Source organism: Chenopodium album, chromosome 20 (genome assembly GCF_948465745.1).
Source record: "Chenopodium album chromosome 20, dcCheAlbu1.1, whole genome shotgun sequence".
Lineage (NCBI taxonomy): Eukaryota > Viridiplantae > Streptophyta > Magnoliopsida > Caryophyllales > Amaranthaceae > Chenopodium > Chenopodium album.
In genome coordinates this window covers 38960958-38978031 of record NC_137853.1, presented here as the reverse complement: position 1 = coordinate 38978031, position 17074 = coordinate 38960958, and the positions used below count along the sequence as shown (strand labels likewise).

The 17074-nt window shown below is 36.2% G+C and overlaps 3 protein-coding genes across 3 annotated transcripts; 1 reads left to right on the top strand and 2 right to left on the bottom strand.

Moving 5' to 3' along the window:
• Window positions 1-309: 309 nt before the first annotated feature.
• Window positions 310-4230, top strand: LOC145597205 (TPR repeat-containing protein ZIP4-like). Its single transcript, XM_081653359.1, has 5 exons — window positions 310-1613; window positions 2435-2624; window positions 2712-2744; window positions 2874-3494; window positions 3571-4230. The coding sequence occupies exons 1-5, from the start codon at window positions 310-312 to the stop codon at window positions 4228-4230; spliced, it is 2808 nt and encodes a 935-aa protein (XP_081509485.1).
• A 2656-nt stretch (window positions 4231-6886) lies between these two features.
• On the bottom strand, window positions 6887-9310 carry LOC145597204 (uncharacterized). Its single transcript, XM_081653358.1, has 5 exons — window positions 8981-9310; window positions 8818-8886; window positions 7866-8321; window positions 7266-7775; window positions 6887-7006 (listed from the first exon to the last, which is right to left on the bottom strand). The coding sequence occupies exons 1-5, from the start codon at window positions 9308-9310 to the stop codon at window positions 6887-6889; spliced, it is 1485 nt and encodes a 494-aa protein (XP_081509484.1).
• Window positions 9311-13542: 4232 nt separating this feature from the next.
• On the bottom strand, window positions 13543-17074 carry LOC145598682 (uncharacterized). Its single transcript, XM_081655063.1, has 6 exons — window positions 16947-17074; window positions 16727-16828; window positions 14627-14878; window positions 14457-14543; window positions 14184-14317; window positions 13543-13970 (listed from the first exon to the last, which is right to left on the bottom strand). The coding sequence occupies exons 2-6, from the start codon at window positions 16826-16828 to the stop codon at window positions 13868-13870; spliced, it is 678 nt and encodes a 225-aa protein (XP_081511189.1). The 5' UTR covers window positions 16947-17074; the 3' UTR covers window positions 13543-13867.

The following is a 17074-nucleotide window of genomic DNA, read 5'->3' as shown; positions in this document are numbered from 1 at the left end:
AAATCAAAGCAGATCAGATATATAAGTTCATATAAGCAAATACAAAGTATAAGACGAACTAAAAAATTCATGAGCTGAAAATTAGTTTTTTTTTCAAACTAAGAATATGATGAACAATTAGTCAATTCATATCATCACAGCCTTTTTCCCTCCAAAACCTCTCTACCTTCCTATATACTACGTATATACAGTATATACGAAGCATTTTTTTTTTTTTTGTAAAAAAAAACAACCGTCTTTTTCTCCAATTGATCATTCAAAAAATCGCCCAATTTTCCCGGCAAAAAAAAATTTCTCCGGTGACAAAAGATGAGAATAGCAGAGATAACCTCGCCGGACCTCCGGAAACACGACGCCGTCTCCCTCATTCTCCAACAAATCGAATCACTCGTCAAACAAACCGAGCTTCTCTCTCCCAAAACTTCTCCATTACCTTCCTCTCTCTCTCCTCAGCTTCGACAATGTCTGACTCAACTCACTCAACTCGCTCCTTCTTCCTTCTCCAAATCGGTCAAGCTTCAGCTATGGAAGCTCAGCTACCGTCTCTGGAACTCCTGCGTCGACCTCACGAACGCCGGCGTAAAAGGACACGTGGAGCTCCGGCAAGCCGCCGCCGACATTCTCGCAATCGCCGGTGATGTTGCTGGAGTTCCGTCGCCGGCGATGAAGGCGGCTTCGTTCTACTACAAGACTGGTTTGATTTGGCATGAGATGAGGAAGTTTGATTCGGCGAATGATTGTTATGAGAAAGCAACGGATCTTGTTGCGAAGGTTGAGATTGATTCGATTTCTGACCTAGGAGAGAGAAGATTGTTGCTCGATCTTAATATTGCGAGGGCGAGAACTGCGTGGGAGGTTTCGGATCGAAACGTTTCGATTGCGTTGTTGAATCGTTCGAAGAAGTTTCTGTTTGAAACGGCGGAGAATTACAGGATTCTTGCGGAGCAGTACTTGGCGTTTGGGAAGGCGGTGTTGATGAAGAGTGGAGTTTCGGAGGGTAATGAAGTGTTGAAGTTGATGAATGAGGGTTTGGAGTTGTGTGAGAAAGGGCTTAGAGTTGTGAAGAAGACGGATGAAACGCTGAGTTTGAAGGCTTTGAGGGATACAACGCTGCGTTTTATTGCTGCTTCACATTTGCAGAGGGAAGAGTTTGAGAGTGTGGTTAAATGTGTGAGGGTTTTGAGGGATTACAGTGGTGTTAAAAGCGGCGATCAGCACCCGAGTTTGAGTGTTTTAGCATTGAAGGCGTGGTTGGGATTAAGGAGGTTTAGTGAGGCTGAGAAAGAGCTGAGGGATATGGTTGTTAATAAGGGGGTTCCGGAGGCTGTTTGGGTTTCGGCTGTTGAGGCGTATTTTAAGGCAGTTGGTGTGGCTGGAGTTGAGACAGTGAAGAGTATTTTTCTTGGGCTGTTAGGGCGGTGCCAAGTTAGTGCTGGTGCAGCGGTTCGTGTGATTTATAAGGTGATTGGGGAAGGTGGTGGTGGTGGGGAAGGGTTACGGATTAGAGAGATAATGGCGGAGGAGTTGGTGAGTGATGAAAGGGTGGTGACACTTTTTGCCGGGGAGAAAGCTGCTAGGGAAAGAACAGCCTTACATGCTGTCCTGTGGAATTGGTGAGGCTTTAATCAATACTACAGTATGAACTAATCTAAGTTCTTGTGATTTAGTTGTTTGTTTAGTCTCTTAGTGGATACTAAAGAACATTTTAATTAATACGCCGTATGAAAATTTTGCAACTAATGCTTTGTTCTTGCTACTCTTGTGAACCAATTTGCCTATGATAGTTATCTTCAAGGCATAATCTTGTCGTGGTTGTTTGTTTGCACTTTGTACTGTTCTGTCCTGTGTTTGCTGGATCCTTTTGTTGTCTTTGTGGTGCTCCCTTTTGGTTTCTTCATGTCTACTTTTTCATGGGACCTCCGCCTTTTGTATTGAACTTGTTGTAATGAATGATTTGCATGATTAGATGTGTTCTTGTATACTGTTTCCTCTTGGTGGTTAATGTTTGGCCTGTGTAATTATAAATCATGTGGCTGTGGTCTCATCTGTTTTAGAGACCCTAAGATAGAATATATAAACCAATCCCGGGCTTCAACCATTAGCTTAACCAGTATTGGTTTTATATATTCTATCACTTAGGCTGTTGTGGACTTGTGGGGACTGAAATCTAAGCAACAATATATTTTCAGCTCTGAAAAGTACTAATGGTGTTGTATCTTGTATCATAAGAAACGTAGGTTTTAATTTGAAAGAAAGATTTGGGAACTCTTACTAGAATATAAATGTAGTCTTAACAGGAAATGGTGGAGGGAGTTATTGCTAGTAATTCATATAAAACTGTCTTTTTATGCATTTGGTGGTGCATATCTTTTGTTGTAGAAACATCTCTTTTAGAAACTCCCGTCCTTTTGACCAGCTTAATTTCTCTGAGCAGTGCTGCAGCTCATTTTCGATCAAAGGACTATGAGATTAGTGCAGGATTATTTGAAAAGGCTATGCTTTATGTGCCAAGTGGCACCGAGAGCAGAATTCTACGAGCAAAGGGATACAGAGTTTTGTGTCTATGCCACTTGGGTCTCTCCCAGCTTGACCAAGCTAAGGAATACATTGATGAGGCAGAGAAGGTATTGTGTTGTTCTCATCTAGTATAAGGCTGAGCTACAAAGAAAGACTAAAGATGTTAATGATACTGATGCATTTTTTCTCTGCAGCTTGAGCCAAACATAGCCTGTGCATTTCTGAAGGTATTGTACATTTCGCTTGCTTTTGCTTATATATATATATATTTTTTTTTTCTTAAAAAAAATAAAATTCTTGTTTCACTCTATCTTAGCCTCACTGTAGTAGGATTTTTTTTCTAATGATTTGGGCAGTTCAAAATATACTTGCAAAAGAATGATCATGCTGCTGCCATAACTCAGATGAAAGCTATGATGGGCTGCACTGACTTCACTACAGAATTCCTTTCACTTGCAGCGCATGAAGCTGTTGCATGCCGTGCACTTGGAGTTGCTGTTTCCTCTTTGTCTGATCTCCTCAACTTCTACACAACAGGAAAACCAATGCCAGTAGCTGAGATAGTTGTGGTTCGCACCACTCTAGCAATCCTTGTTCAAGAATCTGGTCATGAGTTTGATCTCCTGAAGCATATGAAGAGAGCCCAGACTAGGATGACTGAGCTAGGGCCTGATAATTTCTTTGGGAAAGGTGAGGTTGGAAGGCGAGAACAAAACTGGATCGCAACAAATGCATGGAATGCAGGGACACGAGCAGGGTTGGAAGAAAGCTATGAATTATGTGCTGAATTTTTGAGTTTGGCAGCTGAATTCTATGATGTTAAGATTGACAGGGAAGCAGAAGGAAACAACGTAATGGTTTGCAAATCAATTGTCCTGGCTGTTTCTGCAATGTTAGCCACTGAGAAGCAAAAGAAGGTTGCGATGTTGGATGCACAAGTGAGGAAGGCCATAGAACTGCTGGATAGAGTTGGAAAGGTACGAAATAGTTTCCTTTGTAGCTTAGCTATATTCTATGAAGTCCCACTAAAATTTCAATGCAACATGCTGTCAGTTGGTGGAAGCATTATCAGCTGCAGAAAATCCATCAGACTGTCAAGACAGCAGCCTCGATCCAAAATTCCAACTTGTGTACATGTTGAATGCATATGAACTATATGGAAGGATTAAAGATTCAAGATCCCAGCAGCTCCTTGTGAAAAAATATTTGAATTCAAAGGTCTCTAACCCGAAGGATCTTCTTCAGATAGGCCTTGCTTTCTCACAAGGTTCCCAATTTAATGCTGAAGTAGCAACCACAACTTTAAATGCTTGCCTCTCTGGTCTACTTGCTTCACCTTTACCAGACTATAATGAGGTGGCTATGGTTATAAGACGGCTAATTACTATAGCTGTGGTTTACAAGGGAGATGCTGATGATGAGGCGGTGTACAATCTATATAAACAGGCACAACGAATTATGGTGGGGCTCAGAGAAGGTGAGTACCCTGTTGCCGAAGGGAAATGGCTTGCCACCACATCTTGGAACAGGGCAGCAGTCCCTGTGAGACTCAGGCAGGTTGATGGGGCAAAAAAATGGATGAGTTTGGCGTTGGAGCTTGCAAAGAAGGTCCCAGGAATGGAAACTTATAAGGCATGTATGGAAGACTTTATCGCCAGCTTTGAGAAGAAACAACAACAGGAAGATGAAAAGAGGAGCAAGCTAACTAGCTGAATGACAAATAGCATGAGATGAGCTGAAGTAGATATCTTGTACAGATTTAAAAAGGCGAAAACTACTTGACACAGAATGTTTCAGAACTACATAACCTGAATCAGAGTATTGTCCTTGTCTGCTTGCCTGTATAAACTTTGTGAAAAATGGTTGGTATGACATGAGAATATAGATAACAAACTTCTTAATTTGAATTTTTTTTCATTGTGCAAAATTTGACACCGAAGATATATAGGAAGATATATATGATATGTTAACCTTTATATATATTAGCAGCCAGAATGTCAAAAACAATCGAATTTGATTTGAAGAGTATTGTACAAAAAGTAATCAATATGGTTTACAGAATAATTTTTTTCCTTCCCCTTTCTTGTAGACTTTTTCCAGAATCTCCTAGACAAAGAATAACAGTTACTCTGATTTGAAGAGTATGGTACAAAAAGTAATCAATATGGTTTACATAATTTGAAGGCCCCTATATTGTAGCAGCTGCAACATTTCTAGTAATACTTCAGTCAATTTGTACCCTCTATCATCAATCACTTCCTCCTTTACCCAGCACCTAATGTCAACTCTAATTTGATGTCAAGTAGATGCCTGGAGTTGTGGCATAGTCTTATATCGGTCATCAATCGATCGATATAGAACCAGTACTCCACAACTCCATATATCCACTTTTGATCTAATATTGAAGCAGATACAACCGCCTTCAATAATGTTGCTGCTAAGGGCAGGAAGAGAAAACATGGTAGAAAAGATAACAAGGTGACTGAGGGAAAAAATTAGCTGGTAGAAAAATCTCTCTCTCTGTCAAAGACATACAAAAAAGCACTCAATTCTACCATGACAACCTTTTCCCATTTGAAGAGGTATGAGATAGCTCTTCAAACTTGAGAACCTTCTCAAAATATATTGTGGAAGTGTATTGTTGTGTCTTCTAGTCATCATCTCTGAATGGGCCAAGTCCCTCCATAGAAGTTGAGCCTCTTTCAGGTGACAGGCGCCACGCCGAAGAGGGGAAGGTTATAGCCTTAAGAGTTGATGACCACAACAAGTGTTACTTCCACAGCTGCTCAGTTTAAGTCTCATAGCCATGAGATTATAATCTGTATAAGACAAGGAAAACTCTAGTTAGTCCTTTATTCATGATAATAGTATAATAATTAGAGGAATTGTGTGACTAAGACATGTTTTACATATTGATTTCTTGTTTTAAATTAAAACATTTTTACAGATCTATATCTTTAAAAGTTTAAAAGCAATGCATTTGCAAGAGTTCTATACCAATTATGGAACTCTGGAAATTAAATAGTACGTAAATGATTGCTAAAATAAATTGTTTAAGAAAAGGAGAAAACAAACTTGGTGAATTGCTGACGCAATAATGCCGATGAATAACATTCTCTGAATTTGTTTTTTCCTTTTTCTCTTTCTTCTAAACCAATGCTCTTTGGCCAAGGTGACCATTGAAACTGGTATTCTAAGCTTCTAACTTAATCTAAATATTAGAGGAACCTATGATTTCAAGAATTGGTTTGTGTTTTGGTTATTGGTATGAGGATTGATAAGAAAAGTTGTGCCAGATCAAGGCCTATTTATAATGGTTGGGTGAATCATATGTGATACGATATGTTTCCTTGAATGATAACCAGGATAAGATTTACGCGCAATTCCTTGAATGAAAATCCGGATAAGTTTTACGCGCAATTCCTTGAATGAAAATCCGGATAAGTTTTACGCGTAAATCCATAAATGAAAATCCAGATAATATAAGTTTTACACGTAAATTCTTGAATGAAAATCCACGTAAATGCCATGCATGCAATGCAATCTCAAGGCTCATGTGCATCATATGAGAGATATGATCAAGCTCATCATTCCTAGCAATCTATAGGCTCGGGTAGGATGATTAATGGGATCGGAGCCTCTTAGCACCATCTATAGAGCATGTATAATTTAATTTTTTTGTAAAAACACGAGCTAGTTGTAGTTATCATTCATTGTATGTAATTGTCTTTGATGTTAAGTAAACTAGGATAAGTGCTACAAGGCTACAACCTACAGTTAAGGACTTAATCACACCGCGTCACTTACATGTCATGTATGTGACCACATGGCTCACTTGCATTATATTGATGGGAGGGGCAAATCATATGGGATACAATATGTTTCCTTGAATGTAATTGTCTCTGAAACTAAGGAAGCCAAGATAAGCAAACCTGTAATTCTTCTGATATGTTATATCTACAATCCTAGGCAGAAATTCTGCTAACAAATTTGCTTACAGTCGAATTAACAACATCGATCAGAACCTGTATTTCATGCACCCATGAATATGACACATCTAGGGGGTTTAGAAGAAGTTAAGTACCCTGACAACTTCTTCAGAAGGACATGAACAGGCAAAGCATAGACATGATGAAAACCTATTAAGTGCTCTCCAGTTCAGAAAAATAAGTACACATAATATGGCATTTGCTGGTTTAATTGTTGCTAAGCACTAGCATTAGTGTTAAATGACAAACATACGCGTTTAAAAAGTCATAACAGCCTCCAAGTTCTACGTAAACAGTCAAGCAACATTAGTACAAGTAGAAAAAATCAACTTTTTCAACAGCGATCATAGGCACACAGGTAGCTAGTGTCGTACAAATATTCATTTTTGTGTAGCACGGAGGGTAACCATTTGAGGCCTCAGAACTGAGAAGCAAAGCTGCAGACCAAACTTGCACTCAGTCTCATTGAAGGATCTTTCCATAATGTGGCAAATGTTGACCTGTGATATCATGTAAGAAATTAAATATAAGAAGTTTATCTATGGGATCTGTAGAAAGGAACAATCAAACTAGCTCATCTATGATTTATTCAGATTTCTTAGTAGGATTGACCCTAAAATGATGAGAGCTACTACTAAGTTCAACCACGTTTTAGAGCAAATAAGCATACATAAGGGCTACCCAAGTTTAATTTCCAACTAAAACGAGTAGAACCAATAAGTTTAAATCATAATTTCAAGAGAAAGGACAAAGTCTAACCTCCATATTGAATCGATTTTTGATAGGAAGAATGATCCCACATTTGACAGAACTCCGAAATGACTCCATTAAGTTCCTCAAAGAAAAGTTGTTTGGCTTAATCTCCTTCAGTTTAAGAACGCTGCCAGCAGAAGCAAATACATGACCATATATCCCTTTGTCCCTTAATACCTTCACAGGGAGATCAAAAGAAAGGTCTGCAAAGGCAGAGAATGCAAGATCTCCATCAAGAGCAGTATTCATCAAGGAAGAATTTGAATCATCGCGAGTTTGCATTCCAATGTTAGGACCATGTACTCCCCTGTATCTAAGGCTCCACAATGAATCTAAGCCTCCCATGAAGCCGAATACAGAAGAGTTCTCACTTAAGAAAATTTTGTTGGCTCGTGGTGGAAACAATGGCCTATTTACGCATGATTTACTCCATGGCAGCATCAGACCACCAGAGAATCCCAAATTTAGTGCAGCATTTTCATTACCAAGAGGTAATGCATAGCACATATGAAACTCCTGTTATAAAGATTTGAAGTCAGAGAGTTTAAAAGCTTGTCAAACAAATGTATGTAATGCAAGAAACCTACATTATACTTCTGTCTTTACCTGGCGCAGAAATCGTGCACTCCAACCATCAGGAAGAAGGCCTGAAACTGTAGTAGCACACTGAAAAGCATACCCTTGAGTAGGCCTTAAAATTGAATCCCTCTCATCAATTGTGAATTTGTAGTTCAAAGAGGATAGTACACTGAGATCTCCCATCCTCCGATTCCCACTCAACAAATCAGTCTCTAAAAGTGTCAAGTCATATTCGAGTTGATGATTCTTGGTAGAGACTAAACTGATAGAGAAGCCAGTTGCAACAAATTCTTCTTCATAGGGAAGCCTTAATGATAATAGCTCACAAAAGAGCCTTAACAAGTATTGAGCAACAGCAGAGACTCGAAGAGACACAATGACATTAGGCCAACGGATGAATTTGAGAAATGGACACCCAAGACTAATCCAACATTTTTTATTGCAGCCATCATAACAGAAATAATCATCCAAATCGGACAAAGTCTACATGAATACATAAAACCAATGATCAATCAATCAAAGCCTTAATCCCATAAGTAGGGTCGGCTAACTCATAAAACCAACAATCAATATCGGAAAATCAGTCAATTTAAGTAGCCCATTCTACATCACTATAAATTAATCACTGTAAATTTCAACTCAGTCCACCTAAGATCAAAATTGTCAAGTAGCTCATTCTACATCACTGCATACATTCAATGCAGTTCTCCTAAAATTAAAACTAGTACCATTTATTAGGTAGCATTCATACATTAATTAGATATGCAACAATCAAATATAATTTGTTATCATCATGAACTCAATACATTAATAATGTCAAATTACAACCACCAAAAAAACAGGGGTTTTCAAGAATTTCAACAACAAAAAAAAGGGCAAATACTAAGTGCAAAGTACTACTCCCATTTCCAAATCTTTCACAAAGTTCATAATAATTATTAACAAATTAACATTATAATTTTATCAGACGAAATCATACCTTGAAAAAGGGTCTAAACAAAATTAGTGTTTGACCATGATCATTCATCCACTCAATCCAGCTACCATCCTGTAACACAATGCAAAGATTAAACACCCATCAATTATTCATACAATAAAATTAACCCCAAAATCAAAACAATCCAAAATTATGAAAAAATTACCTTAGAATTTTTAAAGAAATCCAATTCATCCGAGTAAAATTGCCTTTTCTCATCGTGCACTACCTTTACGTGGAATGTAGTTGGTTTCTTGTTGCTGTAATCTCCATTATCAATACTGAGAAAATCAAAGGGAAGTTTAACAGGATTTATATGGTTTCTGGGAATAAGCAAAATCTTCTCCTCTTTAATGGCGTTTTTTTGTGGGTTGATTGAAACAAAATGAAATTTAAGAGCTAATTCTTCTTCTGGAATTTCCTCTAGATTCTTGTTGATGAATAATGCTGCTTCTTCATCAACTTTTGTTGAATCAATATCCTTGTTTTTCTCCATAGATTCTACTCTTTTTCTCTCTCTCTTTTTTTTGGGGGGAATTTCTAGTACAGTACTGCTATATGACCAGGTTTTTTTTTTTTTTTTTTTTTTTTTTCTGGGTTTGTGTAGTACGTACTCAGTGGCGTTCTTGCTGTCCAAGAAACTTATTATGATTAGGACTCAGGTGTCACACACTCACACAGATTGATGGTTTGATTTTGGGTCGGATTTATCGGTTTCGGGTTTAAATGGGTTTATTTGGTACTAATAACTTAATCAATAATCATATTGACTACATTGGTACGTACCTATAACCCAGTTGTTTTTTTTTTTTTTTTTTTTTTTTTTTTTTTTGAGGGAATATGTTAACATGATTTTTAATTAAATCAAATTCCGCTAAGGTTATAAGGCCTTGCAAAGTGCACATTGCTAATATAAACTAATTCAGCACTACGAGTGTTCCATTTTGCTATTTTTTTTGCTCTACGTACATGAGATTAATCTTTTATCTTTTACCTAGCACTCAGTTAAATGGGGTGTTCCTAGTAATTTTCTTACATGGTTGATTTGTCGTCAATCACTATTATAATTTTATCTTATTAAATAAAAGCTACTAATAAGTAGTCAAAGATTGAAATTAAAAAAAAAATTAAGAAAATGCATAAAAAAGATTAAAAAGCACAATATATATATATATATATATATATATATATATATATATATATATATATATATATATATATATATATATATATATATATATATATATATATATATATATATATATATATATATATATATATGTATGTATATATATATAACGGAATATAATAATCCAAAAGCACAATGTAAGTAAAACATAAAGGCCTAGAAATGATTTTATGATCCATGAGTAGCTAAACATAAATGTCATTTTTTGTAAAATGTTCAATTTTTTTTACTAAATGTTCAAAAGTATAGTCGTGGTGCACCTATTTTTAGGTGCACCATGGTGCACATAATACTAATTGGTAAAAGCACAATTTAAGTAACAATAGGTTTTGGGCTTACTAAACTTGCTTGTATTTCATGATCCATAAGTAAGCTAAACATCAATCTACTTTGAGTAGTAGTGTCTTATTGCCATAGCATGTACGATGGTATATGAGGTCAAAATTAGATGTCTACAATACCTAATGCTTTCTAATAATTTCCTTGATTATGTTTCTCAAGGATGTATAAGTACCAAGCACCACAATTACTATACTTAAAAGTGTAATTAGCTTGATGAAAACTTGCTCAACCGGCCTCCGATCATTCCTCGAAATCTTTAGATAGCATAAACATGGAATTGTGATCGAAGCTGTTGCACCCATTAATGCTCCAACTAGTGACACAAGACTTCCATGGAAGGCTAGCTTTTACTAGGTTTAGAGGACAAAAATAATTTTTTTTTTTTTATTTTATACCGTAAAAGATACAAAAAAAATTGGGTTATAATTGATTACAAGATATTCATACAATTTCATATAAAAAAAAAAAAAAAATTTATTCATATGACAAAGATAATATGAAGTATATCACAAGTTTAACATCAGACAATTACATACATTGATACATACAATGATACAATGAATGATGCAAGTAATGAAGTAAGTAACCATATCATATCCAGGGCCGACCCTAAAGATGGAGGCCCAATATGATGGAGGCTCAAATTAAAATATTAGTATAGGTTAACATATATTTGTGCTTGGTGTGTTAGTATGGGTGGCATGAAATTGAACAACCCAAGCATCAACAATTGTCTTTAGTTTTGTACCATGATAACTAAAACTAGCCTGTGTGTTAGAAAAAAAATGCTCAATAGCTGGTGTGCTAAGAGGCTCCAATTAATTATCCTGCCCGAGCCTATAGATGGCTAGGAATGAGCCTTGCATTGCATGCGTGGCATTTACGCGTAAAACTTATCCGGATTTTCATTTAAGGATTTACGCGTAAATCTTATCCGGATTTTCATTTAAGGATTAACGCGTAAATCTTATCCGGATTTTCATTCAAGGATTTACGCGTAAAACTTATTCTGGAAACATATCGTATCTCATATGATTCACCCCAACCATTATAAATAAGTCTTGGTCTGGCACAACCATTCTCATCAATCCTCATACCAATAACCAAAACACAAACCAATTCTTGAAATCATAAATTCCTCTAATATTTAGATTTAGTTTGAAGCTCAGAATACCAGTTTCAATGGTCACCTTGGCCAAAGAGCATTGGTTTAGAAGAATGAGAAAAAGGAAAAAACAAATTCATAGAATGTTATTCATCATTATTGCGTCAGCAATTCACCAAGTTTGTTTTCTCCTTTTCTTAAACATTTATTCTAGCAATCATACACTTCGTATTATTTAATCTCTAGAGTTCCACAATTGGTATAAAACTCATGCAATTGCCCTGCTTTAAAACTTTTAAATATATAGATCCATAAACAACCATTTGCGTCATTGTAAAGAGGAAAATTTGATTTCTCATTTTATTTTATTTTTTTTAAAAAAGAAATCAATATGCAAAACATGTCATATATAGTCACACAACTCCTCTAATTATCATATTATTATGAATAAAGGACTAACTAGAGTTTCTTGTCCTATACAGATTATACTCTCATGGCTATGAGACTTAAACTGAGCAACTGTGGAAGTAACATTTGTTATAGTCATCAACTCTTAAGGCTATATCCTTCCTCTCGGCGTGGCGGCTGTCACCTGAAAGTGGCACAAATGCCAGGAAGGAGCTTAGCCTATTCAGAATTGATGACTGAACGACACAATGCTACAGTTCCACATAGTATCAATCGAGGTTTGCAAGTTTGAAGAGGCTATCCTACTTCTTGCTTCATAGCCATGCCAAATGGGAAAAGATTGTCCTGGTAAAATTGAATGTTTTTCTGTATGTCTTCGACGTAAGAAACGCCTCTACCAGATAATTTGTTCCCTGAGTCACCGGTTATCTTGTCTATCATGTTTGCTCTACCTTCGTGTAGCAGCCATCTAACATTTAAGGTGGTTAGTTGTATCTGCATCACAATCAAGAAGACATGGAGTTGTGGAGTGGTTCTATATTGATTGATGATCGATATAAGACTATGCCACAGCTCCAGGCATCGACTTGATATCAAAGTAGACACAATAAGGCGCTAAAGAGAAAATGATAGATGGTGAGGGGAGACCATTAGACTGAAGCAGAAGCAAAAGCATAGCACCATTCAAATTATGTAAACTACATTGATTACTCGTGCTTTTTGTACAATACTCTTCCAATCAGAGCGACGGTTATAATTTGTTTAGGAGATTCTGACAAAAAAAAAAAAAAAAAAGGGGAAGGTAAAAACCTATTCTGTAAATCATCTTGATTACTTTTTTTACAATACTCTTCAAATCAGATTCCATTGTTTTAGACAAAATTCAAATTAAAAAATCAAATATTAACATTTGAAAATAATTCAAAAATCATTAAATCACGTTCATTTTTATATTCATGGTTGCCGTAGAATCATACGGCTAGTAGGAACATGATTGTTGAATGCTAGAAACCGAAAACATGTTATTCATGCGCGATATATCAAAGTCAGGGTTTGACAATTTCTATACAAAAAAAAAAAAAAAAATGCAGACTATCCTCAAAGGGCCTTACACTGCATATATTAAAGTTGGATAGTTTTGTTGCCAAAGTACTAGCAACAGGAATGATGTTTCTAAGCATTTTGTATTTGGAAGGAACCTTAAATTTCGACTGTTTGTCATTCTTTTCTACTAGTACAAGAAATTATTGAGAAAAGCAAGAAATCAATAAGAAAAGTTTCCATAGAAGCATGGTAGGCTTTAGTGAACAAGCCATTTTTATCTAATTGGCATCTTAGTCTATCTTGATGTTATGAAATATTAGGAGGGGCATAGATAATATAAAAGAGTAATATTTGGAGCATTTTTCAGACACTGCATCTAAGAATTTAGAGCAGAGGCATAAGTTAATGATCAAACCTGTATATGGCTAGTACAAGGACTGAGAAAGTTGTCGGGCTAGAATATGCAGTTCTTCACGCTGCACGGGCTTCGACTGTCAGAAACTCTAAACTGGATAAACGCATTGCTACTTTCCCTGGAAGCTTAATATAACCTACTCTGTATATCAGACTAACATCCCAACATCACTTACGTAATAATCCAGCATCCAAGCAAGTAAATTCATTACAAAAAAGCAAGAGGAACCAACAAAAAGGATTTATTACTCTGGCAGCTTAATGCCATTTGACTACCTGTTATCCACATTGCTAAACCTCAATATACCATTGCACTATTTTACGCATTCAGAGTTACACAAAATGAATTCTGGACATACATTAGAGTGGTTTTGGATCTGTTCACAAAAACGATCTGCATTGCCACCCTGAAATGGCCACAGCACAGCCATCATTGGTTCCACAGACATTATAGTGCAGGGTTGTTAGCAGATCTTTATGAAGAACCCTGTTTTTTCCCTCTTAGGTGGCATATAATTTGATCTCCGTACAATTGAAACAAAGTCGGGATCCTACTTCTTTAGGGGGTTCATCTTTTCCCTAAGATAGTATAATTTGGCTCTTCTCACTTTCTTCTTATCCAGCACTTTAATCTCCTTTATATTAGGCGAGTACCTGTTGCAGTCAAATCACAGGTCATCAAGAATTCAGACATGAATAATCATCTCGAATTTGTAAGTCGCTATACTATACTCAATCCATTTCCTAGAGAGATGAACTAATTTAACAAATTAACAGATTTGTTTGGGTTGAGTACTAGGCTATATTCAATTCTACATAATTAAGCAAATATTTCATTTTGCAAAGAGGCTTTTTAAGTTCACATACATTGGAAGAAGACTCTCAACCCCAACTCCAGCAACTAGTCTCCTTATTCTAAATGTTGAGTTTAATCCTGCATTCCGCCTTGCTATAACAATGCCTTTTATTGTAGTAATACGTCGTTTGTTCTCAGGAACTTCCTGTTTTTACACATGAAAACAAAGAAGAGTCATAACATGTCATTGAGGGTTCCCATCCTAACATGAAAGCAAGATCAGTAGTTGCCTCTAGCCAACATGTATGCAAGATCAAAATTTGCCACTACCAAATTTTACATACCAATTTGAGCTGGATGATATAACCTGGCTTGATATCAGGAATTTCTCTCTGTCCCTTTACCTCCTCAACTGCTTCTTTATCCAGAATCTATTGAAAAATATTGGATGGACATAAGATTGAAAATAAAGCGCTTTTTTCTTGTAAAAAAGATGCAGTGAAAGCAAGCATACCTGCATTATGTGCCTAGCTGTCTTGTCAAGCCTCTTAAATTTTATGCGAGCAGGCACATCAGTTTCAGGAGCTGTAGTATCCTGTGTGATTGATGCTGCAGGAGTACCAGCAGTAGAGAAGCACCTGTGAAAAAATCTCTCAGAGAAAGCACCCTCCTGAATGGCACCAAAATTTGCACTGCTGCTGAAGAAAGCAAACGAAGGTGCAGCATATCCATGTTTTGAAGCACACTCATGGCCAATTTCCCTTCCCTGTGAGTTTGAATATATAAATAACCCACTTCAGCTTTAGAATAAGGCAAGTCATACTTCATAGTTCTTTTTCCCTTTCTCTTTTACTTTTCTATGAAAAAAAATAAAGAATTCATCCTAGTATGCTACAGGTTAGTAACAAAATATTTGCAGTCAGGGTATTCAAAAGATTCTACTTGATTGAGCAGAACAGGGAATGGAAAATTGAACATATTGAAATGGACATCCAATGAGCACAGGAAAGGAGAGGGGGTATTTCAGCATCATAAATGTTAAGAGTATTCAAAACAGATGTAGTAGATGCCACTTCAATAAGTATTACTATGGGCAATGCCAACCTAAAAAAGGTAATGGAAACAAAGGACATGGAGATGAGGTAGAAGATAGAACAGGAGAGAGGGAGAAGAAAGTAGTTAACCTAGGACTACTGCAGCCACAACATCTCACCATATCTTATCCAGACATCCAGTCTCCATTAAAATAACAGATGTATTTAAAGAAGAGTGATGGTTCATTAGAGCAGAAAATTGAATTCAAGGTCATGCTTGGAATAAATTAATTGGATTGGAGGGCATACAAATAAATTGGAGCCTAGAGAAAGACAGTGGCAGATGCACAAATGTAACCGTAAGGGTTTTAAAGACTAGGTGGAGGGATCTACCAGGCTGAGGAACCTATTAGCTCAATCCGGAATTGATATTACTTCCCTAACTAACTTACACAAAAGTTTAAATGATTACATCCCAGAACACTTTTACTACTCCATATTACCCCCTAATTGATTTCCTCATACCAAGAATTGTCCACTTATAGATAAAATCTTCTTAATAGGCAGGTCATGTACTCAGTCATGAAATTTTCCAGTAGGCAGGCTTACTCAGATCAGAAAGTTCAGCGTCTAATCAAGTTTAACTGCCTAGGTCATGTACTGAGTGAATATGCAGCCTTTAATCCATTATAAGCCCCTTCATCTACCAAACATCCCATTTGCAAAATAAAGCTTCCATAAAAGTCTGATTTCTCTCACTTTCCTGTCCTTTACCCAAAAAATCTTAATTCTTGCATGCGAGCTTCCCATTCCATAACTCCAATTCTTAACCACTATAATCCTTACTCTCTCACAAATTGAAACAAGTTTTGCACATTTAACAAAAAATTTAGCAATACTTTCAAATATCGGACACAGCCAAAACAAGTTTAATCAAGTTGGCATACTTGCTGTATTGTTTCATCACCAAGTATAACAGTCATTTTATAGGGTATGTGAAGCAAGAACAACAACAATTTTTTGCTTGGCACTAAAGAAATTTGTTATTGACGAGCATTCCTTTCTCAAATAAAAAAACTTTTTCGTAACATAATTTTTTTTAAAAAAAAACATTTTCAAACTAACATAATCGCTCTCATGTAGTCATGTACAAATCAAGTATCAAACAATAGAAAAATTGAGATAGAGAATATTGCTTTCTTAGAATAGGATTCTTTTCCCAACCAAACACAGCCCAAGGAGATGAACCAAAGTTAATCCTCCTATCAAGATTTTGCAAACAACTGAGGTGAGAATATCATCACATCCACAATATCATCACACCATTTTAATGATTACACTTAAAAGCAAAGATTACATAGCTTTAAAGGCTTTAACAATTTCAGTGAAAGCTTCAAAGTTTCAAATTTTCCAATCAATTTCCTAGTTCAGATTCACATTTCTTAACAACAATAATTTCAGAATTTATAAATTAGTTATCAATGTTTTAATACCACAATTTTCCCAGCTATTGCTAATACATATAAATGATATTATCAATAAATGACAAAAACAAAGAAAGATAGAAGAAATGCAAGTACCGAGACAATGGAAGAGATAAAACCGAAGCTGCGAATGTTGGAAGGGACGAAATCCGAGGTTAATCTGCATTTCGATCGAACTGTCCTAATTAGGGATTGCATCTGAAAATTTTCGAAGTCACAATGAAACAATTTGATTAATTAGTAGATCAATTGAATGATGAAAATGGGGGAAAATGCAATAAATCAAGAGCTAATATTGGGAATTAATGGCGGGTACCTTATTGAGGTAGACGAAGATGAAATCCTGCAAAAACCCTACTTCCTTCTTCTTTATTTTTGGTTCAGTAGCTCTGAATTTGTTGGGTCTTTGGAGGGTTTATCACAGTTGAAAGTACGGTATTACCC